This window comes from Babylonia areolata, chromosome 6 (assembly GCF_041734735.1).
Source record: "Babylonia areolata isolate BAREFJ2019XMU chromosome 6, ASM4173473v1, whole genome shotgun sequence".
Taxonomy (NCBI): domain Eukaryota; kingdom Metazoa; phylum Mollusca; class Gastropoda; order Neogastropoda; family Buccinidae; genus Babylonia; species Babylonia areolata.
This window is the reverse complement of record NC_134881.1, coordinates 17,918,751-17,928,405: the sequence shown is the minus strand read 5'-3', so window position 1 is coordinate 17,928,405 and position 9,655 is coordinate 17,918,751. Positions and strand designations below refer to the sequence as shown.

The 9,655-nt window shown below is 44.9% G+C and overlaps 1 protein-coding gene across 1 annotated transcript in view; it reads left to right on the top strand.

Moving 5' to 3' along the window:
* Positions 1–371: 371 nt before the first annotated feature.
* LOC143282810 (uncharacterized) overlaps positions 372–9,655 on the top strand; it is a 51,394-nt gene continuing 42,110 nt past the window's right edge. The window contains exon 1 of the mRNA XM_076588597.1: positions 372–1,117. Coding sequence (XP_076444712.1) covers positions 1,076–1,117 — 42 coding nt within the window. The 5' untranslated portion in view covers positions 372–1,075. The remainder of the gene's footprint in view (positions 1,118–9,655) is intronic.

The following is a 9,655-nucleotide window of genomic DNA, read 5'->3' as shown; positions in this document are numbered from 1 at the left end:
TGACATCCCCACTCTCTAGGCCCAGAGGGTTTTAGGACAGTCGGCGTTGGGATGGTTCCCAAAGGCCAGCTTTGCCCCCCAAAGCTGCAGCACGAAGAGCCAGTGCAATCTTGCCTTCTGGTTTGAGAGTCACAGTCCTTCACAAAAGACTAAGCTATAAATGACTTCCCACTGCAATGGAGAAACCATTGATCATACAGCTCTCACTATGCTGTTGGCCCCAACTGTAACCTTATGTCAATCTGTGATACAAACTGAGCGTTGGGCCGATGTAGCTAGTACGATGTAGGAAACAATCAAACCAGCCTGGACCAATCAGTTTGCATGCCTCTACATCAGTGCTGGGAACGTGGAGTGTGTGTGGAAGGAGTACGTCTGAAGGCTGGGAACCGGCAGTGTGCCAGTAGCGAATGCGCCACAGGCCTCCTTTTCTTTCCGTCATCCTCCACACACAGGCATTGTTTCTGCAGGGCCCGCACTACTCTGTGCCGCTCGGCAGACGGACATCCTTCAATTGTGTATGTTGTGGGAGTGTGTGTATGTGTGTGTGTTGCTGCCTCGGACATTGACAGAGGCGCCGAAACTTCATTGACAGGAAAAACAACAACTGGACAATACCAGAAGAAAAGAAAAAACTGCAAAACTACATTCCTATGTGTATTATTGTTCTTATCCTCTCGTCAGCGTCATATTCTTCTATTCGGTCAAGTGGACAGTTTGTGAACATAGTGTGAGTGATAATTAAAGAAGTACGTAATTTATTTTTAAAATACAAAAACGAAAAAAAAGACGAACAATAGTGACATTCACTTCATGAAATGTGACCGCGGAAAGAAACTTTTCAGTGATCTGTGCACGCTTCCTTGCCCACCATCCATCAGTTTTTTCTCCAGTCAAGTCTTTCCACTCGTTGGTGATCAGTGAATATCAGTCCTCATTCGCTGGTCTTCAAACATCAGTGATCAATAGCATCCTTCGATCTTCAGCCCTCCGTGATCAGCTCTCAATGATCAGTCACCTGTGATCAATCACGAACCACCAGGCACTGGGGCAGTCCTCAGTTGCTGGCAGCAGCATGGCTCCCACCGGTAGAACCCCGTGCCGGCTTTCCTTGCAGGTCAGTACCTTGGTGTTGATCTGTCTGTCTGTGTCGTGTGTCTGTCCATCTGTCTGCCTGCCTGTTTGTGCATCAGTCTGCCTGTCTGTCTCTCTGTCTGTCTGTCTCTTGTTTATCTGCGTGCCTGTTTGTATATCAGTCTGTCCGTCTGTCTGTTCGTCTCTCTGTCTGTCTATCTGCGTGCCTGTTTGTGTATCGGTCAGTCTGTCTGCACGGTCTGTGTGGCTGTCTGTGTATAAGTCTGCCTGTCTCTTTGTCTGTCGATCTGTCTGCGTGCCTGTTTGTGTGTCAGTCTGTCTGTCTGTCTCTTTAGCTGCGTATGCGTCTGCGTCTCTTTGCGTATTGTCCGTCTGTCTATGTATCTGTCCACTTCTCCGTTCATCGGTCTGTCTGTCTCTGTGTCCGTCTCTGTTCGTCTCTCTGTTGCTCTGTTTGATTGTATGTCTTTGTGCCTTTCTCTCTGTTGCTCTGTGTGATTGTATCAGTCTTTGTGCCTTTCTCTCTGTCTGTCTGTCTCATTGTGTGTCTTTCCGTCTCTTGATGTGTGTGTCTGTGTGTCTGGCTTGCTGACAGTTTTTCCGCCTTCCCGCGTATCTCTCTGTTTATCTGTTTGTCCGTTTTTCTGTCTGTCTGTCTGTCTTTCAGTCCATTTCTCTGAGTGTCTGTCTAACTGATCATGTGAAGTGCTTTGTGCCTCTACCTTTCTTTTAATTATAAGATCCTTTCATTACCAAAACTGTACTAGTCAAAGTAGTAGTACTTGTAGTAGTATATCAGTCTCTGTATATCCGCGTGTCAGTTTATCTCTTTGTATATCTGTCCGCTCCTCTCAGTGTGTTTGTCCATCCCGCTGTGTCTGTACGTGCATGCGTGCGTGTGCGCGTGCGTGTGTGTGTGTGTGTGAGAGTGAGTGTTATTTGCCTGTCTCTCTGTCTGTCTAAATTTGCTTAGCGGTGCACTCTTTGAACTATGAAAATATGTAAAGATAAATGAATAAATAGATAAATAAATTTGAAGGCTTTTTTAATCTCTTCATAACCTACTGCAGGCTATGATTACTACTACAGTAACGCTGTTGTGACGACGTGTTTGATACAGCGTCCCAATGATACACATTGTCCCTCAGCTTTAAGCGTCACGGTGCACACCGCATGCCATACTGAGGGTAGTGCAATGTAACACGACCTCACGTCGTTCAACACGAGAGTAATCTTCGCTTTGCTGCTGACTCGAGAATTTTCAAGACTTCCAAAGCTTTGCTTTTACAGCTAGCTATTTTTCCCATATGGCACCATCCGCCTGGAACCAGTTGCCATTTTTTTTCTGTTCACATTGCATAACCAATGCTGTCAAAAATGCTCTTTTCACTACCCTGCATCTCAGTCGTAACATTGCTGTTCTCTTTCATTTGCCTTTTTTCCCCCTTACTTGATAACTTTTCTGTTTTCTCCATCTTGCGCGCGCGCGCGCGTGTGTGTGTGTGTGTGTGTACGTGTAGTGTGTGTGGGTGTGGTGTGCGTGTGCGCGCGCGCGTCGAGGTGGGGAAAAGGGCGAATTAATGGAATTCCAGTGTAATCAATGGTATTAAAAAGATCAAGGAAGCAAATACAGTTCATTACATGTGGTCAACAACCTTTCGTCTCTTGAAGCCAACCCTAGTCTGGCAAACACTGAACAAAGAAAAAAAAGTGTTACAATGCAAAAAAAAAAAAAAATAATAATAAATAAAAATGAAGCAAACAAAAACAAAACAAAACAAAACAAAACAGCAACTGTTAAGGCTTGATGTGCACAAAAGAAAAGAAAAAAAAACGAAAGAAACTGATAGAGCTAGCTTTGCCAAGAATAATCACTGATATGAGCATTCTTGAATGTAAAAAAAAGGCACACACAAAGTAAAAACAACAACTCGAGACGCCTACATAAAACGCACACCAAACGCATTTTATGCGCGGTGTATTGCACGATCGTAGTAGCAGCAGTGACAGTAGTAGCAGTAGCAGTAACTCTGTTATTAATGATGCGGTCATACGGTTCCACGTCAGTTATCGCAAACTCCAGAACACACACGACTTGACTTCTCAGAACTCCACACGAGATTCTGCCACATCACGTCAACCTGTTTCGCATAAGCTCTCTCTCTCTCTCTCTCTCTCTCTCTCTCTCTCTCTCTCTCTCTCTCACGCACACACACACACACACACACACACACAGAATACGTACACACACGCACGCACGCACATACGCGCACACATAGACACGCACAAACACGCGTGCGCTCACACATGTACACACACACACATACACACATGTAAACGCATACACGCACGCACACACACGCACACACACAAACACGTCCCCCCACCCCACCACACACACACACACACACACACACACACACACACACACACACGGGCGCGCGCGTTATGCTTTTCCCTAAGCCGTCCCTTTTTTGACTGACTTGTGTAAACAAATGAGTCTATGCTTTAACCCGGTGTTCGGTTGTCTTTGTCTGCCAGTACCAGATTTGGCTTAAACAAAGTATGAAAAACAGTCTTCACAGTCATATCAATAACAGGTTGTAAGTCTCCCGAATAAAGCCGTATTTCCGAATCATTAACAGTTTATTTCGTTGAGATTCGTTTCGAAATCCGAAAATTCTAATAACCGTTTCCCACTGTGTTAGGCCTACTAGAAGGTAGGTTGTGTTCGAAGACGACATGAACTCGTTTTTTCTTTATCACGATTAAAAGGAAAGAAATACTAAATCTGGTCAGAACACATACAGTGATACTAGCTCCACCATCGTCGTGTTTACTGCATACAAGTATTCTAAAGTGGGCACAGAATCAACTGGAATGAACATAAAAGAAAAATTGAATGGATCGTTTCTTTCAGCCCATTGTAGACTGGTTCGTCAGTGCAGATCTAGAGTTCTACCATGTGTTGTGGTGTGCTTGAAGCGATGGCATTAGTCGTGTCCTTTACAGCCGAAATAAAAGAATACTTGAAATATAATAACAAAAACATGATTTAAACCGCGTTATTACGCTCACTACAATCACATCTATTTATCGCAATAAGAAGAAAACGTCAACATTGCTTTAAGTCTTGAAGGCTTTGCCTCTTGTTTTCTTTTTTCTTTTCTTTATTTTCTCAAGGCAGGATGAAGAGAGAGAGGGAAGGATATACACATGGGGTTACAACATTTTTTTATGTTGACATTTTTTATTTTCCAATGCACACTAAGAATTTGAGACGTATGCAGAAATCTGACACGCCCCCTGTTTCCTTGTTTGTCGGTTTCGTTTCAGGGCTGTGTGCTGCGCAACCATTTTTACGAGCGAGCGCGAACGCGCGCGCTCACGCACGCACACATACACACACACACACACACACACACACACACACACACACACACATCCTGAGAGAGAGGGGTCTGTCTGGGGGCTTTCAGTGTTCACTCATCTCTCCTCAGATGCTTGTATCCACAGCTCTGTTACACTGATGCTGTTTCTGACTTTGTGTGGTCTATCGCGCTGATCTGGTGTGTCGAAATCCACGTGCTCTGTCTCGCATGAATGTGCAGTTATCTACCGCTCTGACATGATATTCTGCCATGATGATGCTGTTGTTGCTTCTGTTCCTCTCTCAGCTTCACTCCACGTCAACGCGCGCTGTTGTTCTGTTGTTGCTTTATCAATCCGACAATTTGTGCCGCAAGTCAACGGTTAATTACAGGATCTGAAAGCAAGCCAGAACAAAATTATTCATACATTAAACGTTAAAGATCGTTCAAAACACACACGTGTACACACACACACACACACACACACACACACATTGTAAAAACAGTTGTAAAGATACCGATGGGGTATTTAGTGAAAGTACACAATCATTTGGAAACATAGGAAAATTAAAACAATCTCTCTTTCTCTCTCTCTCTCTCTCTCTCTCTCTCTCTCTCTCTCTCTCTCTCATGGTCCACATGTTGTTTGCTCTTTTGTTGTTCTTTTTCCCTACCCTTTTCTTGCGTACAGTTGTTGCGGTGTGTGTTTCGTGGTATTTGCTTAATTAGTTTTTTTGTAATCCCCCCTTGTCAAAATGGCTGTAAATGCTTTTGACAATAAATCATCAATCAATCAATCAATCTCTGTGTGTGTGTGTGTGTGTGTGTGTGTGTGTGTGTGTGTGTGTGTGTGTGTGTGTGTGTGTGTGTGTTCTGATGACAACAATACCGGCAGAACAAACAAACAAGTAAGAAGTAAGATATTGAAAGACAGTTGCCAAAATCGTTGGATGCCAAGTTTTTTTGCCAACCTTCGCTGAGCAATGGTGGAGTTGGTGGATGAATTTCACGCGATGCGTACAAAAAACATGTGCTTTGGAGCACAGCGGGATAGGAACGCTTTGTCGTTATCCTTGTAACACCCCCCCAATTCCCACACCCGCTCCGTGCCGCCATTCCCGCCTTCATCTCCTCCAATAGATAGACAAAGAAATGGAACATGTTACTCGGGGTCACACACACACACAAACACGTACGCACGCTCGCGCGCGCGCTCACGCGCACACACACACACACACACACACACACACACACACACATACACACAAACACACACAATCTCTAACGCTTTTTATGTCTCCCTCCCTGTCTCAGTCAGTCACCCCACCATCTCTTGTCATCACCCCGAACCCCAATGCGCACACATACACATACTACATTCCCTCCACACCCTCTTCCCCGTCTAATATTACTAAACAGTGAAAAGACGTTAAGCTAAAGAAAGAAAGAAAGAAAACACACACACAGACACACCGGCACACACGCACACGCACACACACGCACGCACTGCACGCACACACGCGCGCGCACACACACACGCACGCACGCACTTCACGCACACACATACACACGCGCGCGCGCGCGCGCACACACACACACACACACACACCTCCATACACGATGAACTGGTAACGAAAGCATTGTCACTATATGACACACCCCATCTCTAGTGTGTCGGCAAAGAATGGAACGTGTCATTCTGTGTTATAACCTCATCTTCCAGTTGTTCAGCAGGAATGCAGTAATGTGCCACTCTGGGTTACAGTTACCTACCCTATTCCATTTTCCCCATTTACCCACACTACCTCAGACCAGTCTTTCGAAGACTCGATCTTTTCTTTTCTTTTTTTATTTTATTTTTTTTTTTTTTTTTTTTTTTAGATAACAATGTGTCAGTCTGTATCAATCCCTCCAATGAACCTGAAAAGGTAAAAGGAATGTGTCAAGATTCACGCACCTGGCATGCAGCCGTGTACTCTGTCCCTAGATGTGTGTGTGTGTGTGTGTGTGTGTGTGCGTGCGTGTGTGTGTGTGTGAATGGTCACAGGTAGTGCGATAAACAAACACACTGTTTAGAACAGTAGTCACCGTAATGTAGTCAGTGCCTGTAGTGACCTAATTTCATGACTAAATCTAGCCATTTGAAGAAAGTGCTGGTAGATCTATTGCCTCAAAGTGTTCAGATAGCATCACAGTACATGCGTGCATACATATTTCCATTCAGTTGTCTCTGGCTTCAAATTTAAAATTTGTCTTCAAAACATTTTATGTTAAAGGGTTTGCCGGTCACGGTTATCTGGTTTTACTGTGACCAAATTGTGTGTGTGTGTGTGTGTGTGTATGATTTTGTTTTTTTCGTGAGGGTGTGGTTACAATGTTTGTACCACACAGCGTTGTTAACAGTCTTATGCCTTTGCGAATCTTTTATCTGGGATCGGACCGTCCTTTGCGAAACTATTCGTCTCCTCGGAATGCTGCAATCAGTGCAATGACCTTTCAACAAGAGACTAATTTGTATCAGACCAATTTTTGTTGTCTCGGTCTCACTTTGTTATCACAAACCAAATATGTAGAAAAGACTGATTCCAGCACGCGCCACTGGGCCAACTTCGACGTTGTGGTTTGACCAAGGAAACTAAACAGGCAAAGATTGAGCGCTGTTTTCCTTGAACACCGTGGCAGAAGTTTGGGTTGTTCGTGACAAACTAGTCCGAGGGTTCACTAGTCCGAGGGTCCAGTAGTCCGAGGGTTCACTAGTCCGAGGGTTCACTAGTCCGACAGTCAAACAGACAGACAAACACACAGACATACAGACTTCGTCGTCGTCGTCGTCGTCGTCGTCATCATTTTTTCATTTTCCTTCTTTTCTTCTTCTCCTCTCCTGATCCTCCTCCTCCTCCTCGCCCATGTCCTCCTCCACATCCTCGTCTATGTCCTCCTCCTCGTCCATGTCCTCCTCCTCCTCCGCCAAATCCTCGTCCATGTCCTCCTCCTCGTCCATGTCCTCCTCCACAACCACGTCCATGTCTTCGTCCATGTCCTCCGCCACATCCTCGTCCATGTCTTCCTCCTCGTCCATGTCCTCCTCCTCCGTCAAATCCTCGTCCATGTCCTCCTCCTCCTCCAGATCCTCGTCCATGTCCTCCTCCTCAATGTCCTCCTCCTCTATGTCCTCCTCCTCCATTTCCTCCTCCTCCTCTATATCCTCCTCCTCCTCTATGTCCTCTTCCATGTCCTCCTCCTCCTCTATTAACCTCCTCTATGTGTGCGCACGCACACACACACACACACACACACACACACACACACACACACCAAATCAAACCCCAATCAAATCAAATCAAATTGAAAATATATTCTTCGTTCAATCAAAACTTGAGAATGAAACATAAGTCACAAAATGTCTTTTTAAACGGAGATGACTAATTCTGGGGGAGGGGGGGGGGGGGAGGGGAAGATATCATTCGTTTATTCAAAACTTAAGAATAAAACAGAAATAGTCACAAATTGTCTTTTTAGACTGATAGCACTAGAAAATAAGTTATTCTCCGTTCATTTAAAATTTGAAAATGAAATAGAAATAGTCACAAATTGTCTTTTAAACGGAACTGACTAATTTTCTTGGGGTGAAATAAGATATTCTTCGTTCACTGAAAACGTGAGAATCAAATAAAAATAGTCACAAATTGTACGTTTAAACGAAAATGACTAATTTTCTTGGGTAAGATGAGGAATTCTTGATTTATTCAAAACTTAAGAACGAAATAGAAATGCCACAGATTGTTAAAACGGGAAATGGCTAATTTCCTTGGGGGAGGGTGGGGAATAAACAGAACAATAAAGGGAATTCTTTGGCAGTAAAATAGAAATTAATGGGAAAAGAAAACTGATGGGTGACTTTTGATTTCAATTTGCTCTTTGAAAGAAAAATTCTCGCTATTCTTCTTAACAAGATAGAACCAGTCCTCGTTCAGTGGTAACCAGCGTTCAGTAGTGGTGCACAAGATGACTGATTGCGCGCCAATACCTGTCGACGTCTCGAACGCCGCGACGATACTCTTGTTTCAGCGCCAGGAGACGTTCTTCCAGGAGACGCCATCGTCTATGACGCCTAGTTGGGCGACCTCCCCTGTCCATGCTGAGGATTCCACTTTCCGTTGTGGCCTGGAGGTCCTTAAGATGCCTCACGAAGATCCAGACATTCGGATGCCTGACGCCTACTCGGTTATTCCAGGACCGATGGAATGACTCCGCATTATTGGTGGTGCGACAGTCCATGTTTCGTTCATACACGTTCCAGGCAGGAGGTGGGAACTGACCATCAATGTACGTGTTGTGGACAGAATTGAAGAAGTCAAACAAAGCAGGGTATTGGAAGATCTTCCTTCGGGTGCCAGGTAAATTCCGCAATAGTCGAAAGTTGTTCCTTACCAGGGCCAGTGGTAGAAATCCAAGAGCCATGACTTTTCGGAGTATTTCTTGGAGATCGGCATCTCTTCTGTAGGCTCTTGCAAGTCCAAGTTCCTGGATGCGGCGCCATATAGACTGGTTGAAATGGAAGTAACAGAGTTCCACCCGGGTGTTGGGTAACTCTGTCTCCACTGCGGTAATGAGCGCTTGCTCGAAGTCCATAACAATGGATGCAGGCTCCCAAGCGTGCCCTGTCAAGCGCAGCGCTTTACGCTTGATTGTTTGCAGGATCTGCCGGTAGTCTCCGATCGTTTTGTTGGTCATCAGCACTGTCAGAAATGGTAAAACGCGTCCCTGGTAATCACCTTGAATCACCAGCATTTGGTTGTATGGTTTAGGGCATGTCTTGAACGTGGCATCCACGTACAGCAGATTGCACTCTGTCAAAGTTCTAATGTTTTGATTTGTGCCAAAGATAGCTGTGCCCCAGTCATTGTTTTGTTGGAGCATGAATCTATGTCCACGCCAGGTTTCTTGCCATGGCCCAAGGAATTGTACATCTTCAACTTCCGCAGGAACTTCTGGCATGTTCTCAGTCTTAGTTCTAGACATCTGAGATCTGATGGAATGGAAGTCCGGAACCAAAGGAGGCCTGTCTCCCCCTCCTTGTCCGAATGCTTGGTGAGCTGCGGCGACTTGCTCATCATACACCCTTTTGATAGGCTTTGTGGGGTTGTCTCTGATTTTCTCTTTTGCGTCATTCAGATACTTGTCCCTTT